Below are 12,832 nucleotides of genomic sequence, written 5' to 3'. Positions count from 1 at the left end.
TATTATCGATTTCCATTATCCTTATCTCAGATGTTTCACATTAGGAGGGCCAATTGACAAGGCCCAATGTTTTTGTTTTTTTTTGCTCCACTTGCAAATCCTTTGTTTCAAGGTTGTGGGAGTCTCTGCCCACAGGTAAGGGTTTAGGGAGGGAGACAGAGTCTTTCTTTCCATGGTTTGCCAACATGGCAAGAGTTTTTATTATACGGAAGAACAAAAAGGCGCGCTGGCCACACGTGTAAATAATAGATAATAATAACGATGATTTTGGGCGTGGGCGGAGTGACGTACTAGTCTTGCTCCTGGTTGGCTGACGAGGCCGTCCCCTCTGCAAGACAGACAAACATTAAGAAATCTCCCTGGCCCGAGTCTAACCAATCAGTGCCGCGCGGGCATTGATTAGGCCAATTCGAGGCAGCTTGGCGGCCGCGGGAAAGTGAATTGTGTTGTCATCGGCAGCCGGTGCTTGACCATGCCCCCTGGTCTGCCACAAAGTTTTTTTCACCCCCACATCTAGTACTTATTTTTTAATTTTCTTTTAATTAAACTATTATCTACTTATGTGTATTTTACTTCTTTTAATTATTATTTCAATATGTGCAACTAGACCACCAGCTCTACCGCCTGAGCTACCATCCCCCACTTCTGGGATGGTAGCTCAGGCGGTAGAGCTGGTGGTCTAGTGATCTAAAGGTTGCTGGTTGGATCCCAGGCTCCTCCTGCTAGCATGCTGTAGTGTCCTTGAGCAAGACACTTAACCCCTAATTGCTCCTGATGGCTGCGTCCGTCGGTGTTTGAACAATTGTAAGTCGCTTTGGATAAAAGCGTCTGCTAAATGACTAAATGTAAATGTAAATGTAAACTAAACTAAGGATATTTCAACATAAGAGTACCAGGAGGACCCTACTGCTGGACCATTTGAACTCAGCAGTAATAAGACCTACCTACATCTACACACCTAAAAGCTTACATTATAATTTTTGGTTTCAAAAACAAACTGCTAATAAACTAGAAGTAGCAATTTGTCACAAAGTCAGTTTTTTGGTTTGGAATGTATTTATAGTGTACTGTCTGGTTGAATTATGATCAGGAAGAAATATTCAGACTGTGACATGTCTGGACGACTGTTTATGTCAAGGGAAAGACTGTGAACTTATGCCTAGATGGACCAAGATGGAAGCCATTTGTATATTATAATATAGCATGAGCGTTTAACCTGTGGTGGATTTAAGGGTAAAGCCCCCCCCCCCTCCTCCTCATTTGAATTCTCACTGCTTGCATTCAAGTTATCTTTAAAACAGGGGTCTCAAACTACAGGCCTGGGGGCCACATCTGGCAATTTAATGTGGCCTGCTACATGGTGATAATTTATTGATAAATCTGTCCTGCAACTTTTTTTTTTCAAATCACAATGCTTAATTAATCCAGAAAATGTACCTAATGTTTTCAAAATTCAAAACAGATTTAAATAGATCACAAGGGAGCTATTTCTAACAGGATTACAAGGCAATTCACTCGTGTGCGAGAAAACAAAACAAAAAGGCCGGTTTTCCCCCTAAAAGAAAACAACCTAGCCAGTGGCCCCCAATTCATTTGAATTTGAAGCCACTGCCTTAAAAGATAACAAAGGGTGAGGGTCGTCTGCTGCAGTGGATGTATCAATCAGATGTCACACCATGCATCCGTCCATTATTGGATTTTGTTTTTGTTTCGCTATTTGTTCTTTTGTTCTATGTGACTGGCTACGCTAGTTCGGCGGAATGGCGGAGGGAGACACCGGTTTGGAGATAGTTCACCAGCACGCTGGGTTTCATTCAGGATTTAACAGAAAACGCTCAGGTGCGAAAACAATAATAACGTCAGCAGTCAATGACACTGCTCCGTCCACTGTACCGCTGGACGTTGGCTGGGGCTCCGAACAAACTAAACGGGAGTGTAACAAATTGGTACAACCCATACAGAGTAGAGAAAGTCGAGTTTCCCTTGAACTCTTGAGACTTTGGAATCCAGTCGCCTTTGGTTAAATCCAGGGTCATAAAACACTGAGCGGTGCCCACAGTCCACCTCCCTGACTCGCCGTTTGATTCAAGTGGGCGTGGTGCGGAAAAGCGCTCCCGTTCACCAGGTGAACGCTGACGAGCACCGAGCCGCCGCAAGTGAGGAAATATACTTAGAATAAGAAAAAGCAAATTTACTCATTTTGGAGAAAGAATCTCGTCCCTTCCTTTGTATCGATCCTATTGACGCGGAAATCGCGCTTCAAAACGATACGTAGTATCGATCCGCCCCACTTAGCGTACACATTTCAACCGTAATGATTTGCTATTATTTTGGCTTCTCTCTCCTGTTGGAATGTCTCTGGAACTCATGCTGCATTTATGTGTAACTCGGGACTCGGTAATTCCGAGTGGATAGTTCTAACTTGCAAGCGAACTGTGTGTCGTTGCCTCTATTCGGGAAAACATGGAAGCCCCAAGTATATTTGGCGTTTGGAGCTTGTGAATTGTAAAAGCACCTGCCGGCACGTTAAAAATGGCGATTCGCTTAGATAGAGGTGAGCTGTGTTTTTAAATTCAGCGTTATGCTGCATTCCATTTAAACTGGAACTAAGAAAAAATACGACCGCTTACTGCGAAAAGTGCAAAGGAACGGCCGTTCAAGTCGGGATTTCGGGGCGGTCAGAGCCGCGTATGTGGAGATAACAGATCTGACGTCACAAAAGCATGGCGGCACAAACATTTTACCACGACAAAGTTCTCTTTGCATGGGTTTTTATTTGAAAATACGTCAAACTCTATTTTTCGCGTTGCATTTTAATATTTGATAACATCTCGTAGCTCGTGGACCGCACAAGCTTGCAAGACAAACACACAAATGTCTGCGGACGTCCATGTTGGCGGAGTTATTTCCGAGTGGTATTGGAATGCAGCACTACCCGCGTTGCCAACCCCGCCCCTTCACAACCTATAGCCTTTGAAAACCATGTCCACAAGGATTTCCATTTACAGGTCCGAAGTGTTTATTTTTTCATTTATTTTTTTACCACGGCAATAGAAAGGTAGAACCAGAGGAACCTGGCCAGAGTTGAGGCCTTCCTTTCGGGCTGTCCACGCCTTTTGCCTTCACGCTTCGCCTCCTACACAGAGAGGGCGCAGATACGCTGGACTCATTCATTCACAACAATGGCAGCGCAAGATTTTAATTTCATACTGGCCACGGATTCTTACAAGGTGAGCGGACAGCAGTCGCGGCGTCTACCGGGTTCATAAAAATCCAAGTCCCTGTTTTTACGTTGATAAATGTGGTCATGGCACTCGCTTTCGTCGATGTTGAATTCGTGTGAGCAACGAGCAACGCGAGCTTTTCTCTGTGTTACACCGAATACTTGTTTTGTAACGTAACATATTACGTTGTTATAACGTCATTAAAAAAAAGGCGATGAAATATCTTTCTTTGAGGACGTGATCTTTACCCGGGAAACGAAAGTGACCTCTGAGTCCAATTTTCACTGGGTCCTATTTAATGGCTGGTGGGAAAATATCAGAATTAACAGTTCTACGAACGAACTAATCCCAGAATACTCCCAGTTGTTTGTCTAAGTATTTTAAAACACGTTCCCCAACGTACATAACGTGTAAAACATACATACATTAGCAAATGTCAGCAGCGGTACATACCTACATGATTTGGAGACTAATCAAACTAAAAATATGTATGTGTACAATTAGAGTCAGTTCTATCAATCGTGTTCATAAAATTAAAAAAAACAACAACGTAAATTCAAAGCCTTTGTAGTTATAGCGGAGACGTAGAGAGAGAGCGGAGGTTGGGGTTGCGGGGGTTGGCAACCTTGGTTCCAATTTTTATTAGTCAAGGGGGTTTATTTACATTGTCAATAAACTATTTGACATGCCAAATTAGTGAGGCTCTATCCACTCCCTCCATTCACGGTATGGTTAAATGTCATATGTCCCGCAAGCCTCCGTGCTGTTGCCAAATGGCAAAGGTCCGGGCTGCGACTGGGCGACCTTTTTATTTGCTCCCATGACCCCGGAAATATGGGTGCGGAGCAGGTTTGCCAGGTCATGCGAGATTGTCCAGCCCCAAGCCTAATAAACCACCACCCCCCCCCCCCCAAAACAAATAAAATAAAATCTGGCCTAAATTATATTAATGATGTAATATTAGTTAATATGATATAGTTTATATAATATAACTGATGGATGTTTGATGTAGTTCATATATACTGCTAAGCATAGATTATTGGTCTTAGTCTAGCCGGTCTTGCTTGAGCTTGTCTTCTACTGCAGTGGTTCTCAACGTGGGATCCGAGACCCCCCAGGAGTCCTTCAAGAGATTCCAGGGGGTCCATAGCAAAATTACTAATTGTTAAACGTCGTTATTTCATTTACAAGACGCGACCATCATTTGAGAATATACACTAATGATAGTTTCACTGATATTTCCATAACTGCCCTATAGATGTGTATGCTGAACTACATTATATCTAACAATAAAAATCTTCCGGTGTCCCAGAGACAAAAATCTAATCAGGCAGGCATATTAAATTGCGGGCCCTTGCAATGGGAAAGATTATGCTTTCAAAAGTAGGCCAATTTTGCGAGAACCACAATGCCTCGCAACCTTGGTCCCTGGTCCAAAGCAGGACCAGGGCTGGTGCTAATTCCTTGAATGTGTCTATCATCACAATCAAATAATGGGGTTGAGTTGTTGTTGTTGTTGTTTGGGCATTGCAATGAACTCAACTGAAATTTAACTTGGCTTACATCTCCTAGATTTTAAGAAATATGACAATAATAATCTTTTACACAGTCCTCGGTTTGTTCATCAGAGTTTAAAGCTAAATACAATGAGCTTGTTTTGTAGTTGTGGTTTGTATGTTTTGTGCGTACGCATACTTTAGAGATGCTGATATCCAGTATGTGTGAATATAAGATGTGTGTGTACATGTATATACGTGTCTGTAACGATCTTTCACAACATCACATCGTTCAAAATGACAACCATGCATTTTGTTAAAAACCCTTGATATTTGTTATCACGACTTCAACATTTTTTTTTCTAATGTTATTGCATTTAAGAGTCAATAAACAGAGCAGTTGAGTCATGCTGAACAGAAAGGACCTCCAGCGTATCAAGTTAACCCTGTTCACCTCTAACGTCCCAGGTGACTGTAATGACTAGAGCCATTCAAGATCAATTTAAAGACGTATTCACCTGCTCAAACTATTTCATTTTTGTGTATTTCAAACGTAATAGATGTCTTTGTTTAATAGTTGTATTCGTGGTGTAGATATCGCCTGGGCCTTCATATCGCTCTGACACCAGGGAGGAAGGCTGCAGATCAACACCCCTCGCCTGTCGACAGGGTATAGAACTCTTCTCTAGTCTATATAGGTTACATCTAGTCTTACTTCTGAAGACTAGATTAACTTATATTACTGGCAGTAAGCTATTGCATGTGGCTCATAGCTCATGCCAGACATGAAATAACCCTCTACCCCTCACATTTAGCTAGATAAGCTCATATCATGGGAATTAATGACTCTGATCAAAAGATGGTGTCTAAAAGTTACATACTATACGTTACCTTCAGACAGAGAATTAATGATGATCTACTTTTCATAATTGAAGTCCCTCGGAGTCAGCAGACTTATTTCCATTTATGGGGTGGGCTGTATTGGCTGCATAATGATTTTCATTTCATTAGATCAGGCCAAAGGGTGCCTGTAATAACAGACCCATGTGTTTTGGTTTCCAATGAAATGCTTGGTTGCATAACTGATGTAATGATTCACCAACAGCAGCTAAAGATTAGGGTTCATCTGAGGTTCAGATGTCAGGAGAACCCATATGTCATTGTCTGTGAACGACAAACTAAAAATTAAATATATATTTATCATTATGAACAATGCAGGATACAGGGTTGCTTTAGATAATGTTTTATAACATTTTCATTATTGTCTCACCATACTAGTTCTATTCTTTGGCCCCTACATTTCCTGCCAGGTTCAGTTTCCATTTCCCATTTTAGAACAACAAAAGGAAACAAATCACTCGTTTGTTAGCGTTCATGGCACTTTATTGCATAGTTAAACCCTGAATTCTAATTCGCTGTCTACCAGAGTTTCTGTGAGAAAAATTGGTGCCGGTTAATGTGTCCTGGAAGATTTCAATTTCTCGGATAAATGGGAGCGATTCCGGCCAAATATTATCTGAGTTTATGGAGCTTAAAAACAATTGATAAGCAGGCTATATACAGAATGACATCAAGGCATGTCGATTTATAATATTATTTATTGAATATTTAAGATAAAATAATTCCCGTCAGTTAACGCCATTTTAAAAATAAATAAATAAACAAATAAATAAATAAATATTACGACTATTACTACTTGAAATCAAATAATTCAAAAATCAAATAAAATGCTTCTGCTTTAATTAAGATTTCGCGAAAATAAAACGAAGAGCGTGAAAACGTGTCTTCTTCAGGAGATGTGTGCTTTTCGTCTATCGAGCATATGATTTCATATGATTTTATATATCTTTTTAAAATATTCAAATCTATAATGGCAATCTAGAGAGGAATGTTTGAAAGTTGATAGCTCAAAAACCAAAAGTGCTAAAGTATTTATACTTCATGGACTGCTGCCCAATGTGGAAATGCTTAACATATTAAAACATGGTACCAAAAGATTGCCATATGGTCAGTTATTACATGTTTTACATTTTGGCTCATAACGCATGAATAGCGATATCCTGCCATCACCAGGCTAAGTCGCAAATGTGTGTTAGTTTGGAACCTCTCAGTTCATTTTCAATTTACAAGGGGCGTTACCAACCATCTTTTTAAAGGTGCCTCTCTATCGTCATCGTATCAAACCCGCCCCGTATTAGATAAATGGTTGTGATTGGCCCGACCCTGGCATGGTCGGCTGAAAATCTGGTTGAATGGAAGGGTGGCCAGACATAATATGCAGAACAAATGAAACATGAGCTTCAGATTGGTCTGATTCCCAGACTAGAACCACGAGGCGTAGCAAAACAGTATTTGCACAGTGTTTTCCTTGGATGATGCCGATTTGACTGATGTAGGCCATGCCCATTTGCGCCTGTAATATTCATCTGCTATTTTGGATTTTTTGGTAGACACATTTTTTTTGCCTCCTTTGGCACATATTTAATCAAATCTTAACTAAATTTGGTACATACCATGTTTAGATGACTCCAAACAAGACTCAGGAGTTCGTCTTTTGATATCCCTTACTGTTTGTCTGTAATTTGTGACCAAACTTTTGAAGGCATGGCCTGATGCACTTAATGGGCCAGCAATGCTGTCTTTAATAAGATGAAACTTGCATCTTCTCCATGAGCATCCGCACAACATTTTGAAGCATGGCACCAATAGCCCCACCCTGTGGCCATTAATAAAACACCAGCATATATTTTGAACGCATTATTCAATTACCACAAACGTTGGGTGGTATCTTCAGATGTGAATCACCAACACTTCTTGCTGGGACTCTTTCAGAAGCTGGGCTGGCCAGTTGCAGCAGCAGCAGCAGATGCCCTTAATCACACGCATTTTCTTCAGGAAATGCGAAAATATCAAGTTTTGTTTGCAAAACATATTGTTTGAGCACAATGTGTACATCTTGTTTGGGAATTTTCCATGTTCAGATCATCTCTTAACATTTATATTTGTGTATAATTTTTCCTCCAGTGAGGCAACCAACTAGTGCCATACCAAGAGATTAAGCAATTTACTTTAAGTTATGAAATGCTTTCCCTAAAAATCGGGATCATAGGACTTTCCACGTAAATATGATTAGCTCTATTTTGTTTGCACACACACTGACCCACTCCAAATCCACCCCATGAACACAAGAACTCAAAACAACCACAAGAGTGGTAACTTTATCGCATAGGCCTGCTACCTAACACTGTGAGAACAATCACATAGGAGGACTTTTTTTGATCAAATCCAAAGTAAATCTTCCGATATATGATCACACGTTGATTTGACATATATGTCTTTTCCTATTTATGGCCTATGTCATAGGCCAAGTATATCAATTATAATTCGATTTATGCAATTCTCTTTTACTCCTTTTATAATATTGTGAATTCTACTCTGTATGACTGTACAAGCGTTTGCAATATTGATGAATTTTAAGTGATTTTTAAGTGATGAATTTTAAGCAAACCTATTCAATGGATAAGTCATATTTCACCTCAAGAGAATTAAAAAGCCATAAATTGCAAGACATTCAGAATTTTCAATGGAACGGTTAACTGAAACGTGTAGCGGACCAAGTGGCATGGTCAAGCCCCAGCTGCAGACGACAGCACAGCCCCCTTTCCAGAGACTGCCAAGCTGCCTCGAATCGACAGAATAAGTGCCGGCGCGGCGCTGATTTCTCCAACTCGGGGCAGGGAGCTTTCTTAATGTTTGTCTGTCTTGCAGAGGGGATCGGTGCAAGGGCTCGTCAGCCAACCAGGAGCCAGAGAGCGGAACGCCATTCCTCCTGCGCCCTAAACCACCACCATCATCACCATCATCATCATTATTGTTATTATTATTATTATTGTTGTTGTTGTTGTTGTTATTATTATTTATTCATACTTCTGGCCAGCGAGCCTTTTGGTCATGGTATAATAAAAACTCTCGCCATGTTGGCAAACCACCACAAAAAGGACTCCATCTCCCTCCCTAAACCCCAACCTGTGGGTAGAGACTTTCACAAGTGGAACCTGAACAGGGACTCGGGAGGGGCAGGGCACAGTGTGAAAGGTGTCCTGGAGCCGACCAAGGCTGCGGAAACCCCTCGCAGACCTGGAGGAGGAGCAGGATTTCCTCCACTGCCAGCTGGAGCACGTCCTTGCCAGCGTGAGCACCGGTGGCACATCACTACTGGCCGCCGGGAACGGGCGAGAGGACCAGACCCCAGCGCCCACACAGGATTTGCCAGGTCCGCACCCCATCACGATGCCCCGGAGGAGAATGTCCGGGGGCCCGCTGCGTCCGACCCCAGGACCTGCTGCCGTGAGAATTCAGGGAGCTGCGCAGACGTCTGGACGGGGGTGTGGGCACTGCGGGTGGCCCGGTGAAACTCAGCCAGGTGGTCACCGGCCTGCCGGTCCCCTCTCCTGGTCGGGAAGGGGCCTACCTAGAACCGGCAAGGCTACAAGGGCTTTGTTACACTTGGGCTGTTCGCAGACGATGGTCCAGCAATGCCTGGTTCGACCCGGGGGCTATGGTGGAGGCATCACAGGTGGAGGTTCGTTTTGTGCATGGGGATGTTCACACCTACCCGATGGTCCGCCTTGAAATTCATTACAAATGTGGAAAAGCATAGGGTACAGGCTGTGTTTAGTTCCCGCCTGTTGCACTCCCTGATTTTGGACACGGATTGCCCAGGGTTGATGCGTTGATGAGAGGCTGGAGGAGTGCATTCACGGTCTGTAAGGAGAGTGTTGCGGTGACGTAGAGGGGTCGTCGGCGGGCGTGAGGTGTGCAGGAGCAGTGGAATCTCGATTTTCCGCTGGAGCAGTCGCGGGACGACACCCGACACCGGGCCTTTGAGGGGGTAGTTAAAGTCGAGGCCCAGATGTCATGCTCACTCACCCGTATTGTTTGGTGATTAGGGACAGGTAATATCGAGTGAGCTGCGACACTCAGATACAAGAGGAGATAACCCAGTTGTTGGTGCCAAAGCACCCCTGGAAAATGCTCTTCCATGCACCTCACCATTACATGATGGCCGGTCACCTTGGTCGCGGTAAAACACGACAGCGGATTATGGCCCATTTCTATTGGCCAGGCATTTGGGCAGATGTGCGTAAATGGTGCGCTGCGTGTCCTGAGTGCCAGTAAGTCAACCCTCCGGCTATGCCAAGAGCACCATTAAAGCCCTCCCCCTAGTCGAGCTCCCATTCGAAAGACTCAGTATGGACCTCATCGGGCCGCTAGACTGCAGCGCCTGCGGGTATCGTTTTGTGTTAGTCCTAGTGGATTATGCAACCCGGTACCCCGAATCAGTGCCCCTGCACAGTATTATGGCCAAAGGTGTGGCGCAAGCTCTGTTTCAGGTCATCTCCCGAGTCGAGATTCCAAAGGAAATCCTGACCGACCAGGACACTACCTTTTTGTTAGGTACACTTCGAGCACTTTACGAGTTACTGGGCGTCCGCTCAATTCGGACCTGCGTCTACCATCCCCAGGCCGACGGTCTGGTGGAGCGCTTTAATAAAACGCTAAAAAACATGATTTGAAAGTTCATTCACGATGATAGCCGTCATTTGGACAAGAGAATGGCCTTTATCACAGGAGAATTTGCTCCGGGCTCAGGAACGTCAGCACCTCTTATACAACAGGGGGGCCCGACTCAAACAATTCACACCGGGAGACAAGGTGATAGTGTTGCTCCCTACGTCCATCTCTAAATTGCTTGCAAAGTGGCAAGGGCCTTTTGTGGTCACACGGGTGGTTGGCGAGGTCAATTATGAGGTTGAATGGTCTGACAGGTAGGAGATGACACAGATTTATCACCTAAACCTCTTTAAAGAATGGAGGGAGGGGGCGTTCGTGGCTTTGGTCACGCCAGTCATTTAGCGGGATGAGTTGTGGCCAGAGGTTCAATAACTGGCCGATCATACCGCCTCCTGGTCCTCAGTCCTGTTAAGTGACCATCTCTCTCTGTCCCAGAGGGCGGACGTGGCTGCACTTCAGCATTGCTTCTCAGATGTTTTCTCCTCCCTGCCAGGACTCACGTCCCTCATACACCACCATGTGGAGAAGACCCGGGGGTGAAGGTTCACTATTGTCCGTATCGCTTGCCCAACATAAACGCAAGATCGTGTAGGTGGAATTAGAGGCCATGCTGGACATGGGTGTTATAGAGGAGTCCACGAGTGACTGGTCTAGTCCCATTGTGCTGGTCGGTAAGCCCGATGGGTCGGTCCGGTTCTGCGTAGACTACCGAAGAGTGAACGCGGTGTCGAAGTTGGACGCCTACCCAATGCCCCGGGTCGATGAAATTCTTGACCGGTAAGGTACAGCTAGTTTTTTCACGACACTGGATTTAACAAATGGCTACTGGCAGATTCCCTTGTCTCAGGAGTCCAAGGAAAAACTGGCGTTCTCCACTCTGTTCGTCTTGTACCACTTTCACATACTTCCATTCGGGTTGTTCAGTGCTCCAGCCACCTTTCAGAGACTCATGGGTTGTGTCCGCATGTAGCATATGCTGTGGCCTACCGAGAATACATAATCATTCACAGCAACACTTGGGAGCGGCATATGCAGCATGTGGGCGCAGTGCTCAAGTCCCTCAGGCGGGCTGGGCTCACCACCAACTCAAAGAAGTGGGACGGAGGGAGGTAGGGTATCGGGGCTACCACTTGAGTGAAGGCCTGGTCCGATCCCAGCTTGATAAAACCGCTGTGGTCGCAAACACACCAAGACCCAAGACCAAGAAGGAGGTGAAGCAGGGGCTGGCCGGCTATTATAGGAGGGTTGTCCCCGACTTTTCTCCACGGCCGGTGCTGTACCTCAGCCGCAAGCTCTCAAAGAGTGGGAGTCGAGGTACAGCATAGTGGAGAAGGAGTGTTTGGCGATCAAGTGGGCCGTCAGTTCCCTCCACCATTACATCTTGGGACGTGCTTTCACCCTCTGTTTGGACCAAGCCCCGCTGCAATGGCTCCACCGCATGAAAGACACAAACGCCCGGATCACCCGTTGGTACCTGGCTCTCCAGCCCTTTAACTTCCGGGTGGTCCGTAGGCCAGCAGGCCGGCCGCGCAGATGGTCGTGGCTGACTTTCTCTCCCGCTCTGGGGGGACAGGGTGGCGGGGGTATTCGTCCGGATGGCTCCCCGGCCTAATTCAGGCGGTGTCCATATGTGGCGGACCAAGGGGTGTGGTCAAGTCCCGGCTGCAGATGACAGCATGGTTCCCTTTCCTGCGGCCGCCAAGCCGCCTCAAATCGGCCGAATCAGCGCCCATGCAGCGCTGATTGGTCCGACTCGAGGCCCGGGAGGTTTCTTAATGTTTGTCTGTCTTGCAGAGGGGATCAGTGCACGGGCTCGTCAGCAGACCAGGAGCCAGAGAGCGGAACACCATTCCCCATGTGCCTGAAACCACCATCATCATCATTATTCTTATTATTTATACTTCTGGCAAGCGAGCCTTTTGTTCATCGTTATAATTAAAACTTGCCATTTTGGCAAACCACGACAAGAAGGACTCCCGGCTCTCTCCTTAAGCCCCTACCTGTGGGCAGAGACACCCACAATATGATACCCGCTGTAATCTTCTTCACAAGTAAATGTTTAAAGGATAAAACACAATACATCACTTCAACTGACAGATGTTGAAGAAAATGAAAGTGGAAAACTTATTGGAGAAGCAGGGTAGTTTTTTATTTAGTTATTAATGTTTCTATTTGCAATGGCTGTTCAGCGAAAAATCCGCCTGTTTAAAATTGCACTTTTTATCTGTGATGTTATAATGCCTTTGTAGCTGTCTTTTTTAGCTTTTTATTTCTATGCTTTTCATTTGTCTTGTTTTTTTTATATAATGCCTTTCCTGTTTTATGTTCAAGAGCAACAGTCAGGGATTTTTTTTAAATGAATTTACAATCTTAGGGCTTATGGAGAACATGGCTTGTAAAAAACAAAAAAAAAAACAAAAAACTTTTTTACTTGCAAGGGCAAAAATTCAAGTTTGCGACTAAAAAGGCCATTTCATCGATGTCTCTGCGGAGTGACAGGTCTCCCCATTACAGAAGATTTTTTATTTAGAAGTTTAA

General features: G+C 44.5%; 1 protein-coding gene across 1 annotated transcript in view; it reads left to right on the top strand.

Moving 5' to 3' along the window:
* Positions 1-2,969: 2,969 nt before the first annotated feature.
* The window catches only part of nampt2 (nicotinamide phosphoribosyltransferase 2), a 41,293-nt gene continuing 31,430 nt past the window's right edge, over positions 2,970-12,832 (top strand). The window contains exon 1 of the mRNA XM_080000798.1: positions 2,970-3,230. Within this exon, the coding sequence (XP_079856924.1) occupies positions 3,183-3,230 (48 nt within the window). The 5' untranslated portion in view covers positions 2,970-3,182. The remainder of the gene's footprint in view (positions 3,231-12,832) is intronic.

This window comes from Zeus faber, assembly GCF_960531495.2.
Source record: "Zeus faber genome assembly, chromosome: 5".
Lineage (NCBI taxonomy): Eukaryota > Metazoa > Chordata > Actinopteri > Zeiformes > Zeidae > Zeus > Zeus faber.
The sequence above is the reverse complement of the archived record's forward strand: the minus strand, read 5'-3'. Positions and strand labels throughout refer to the sequence as shown.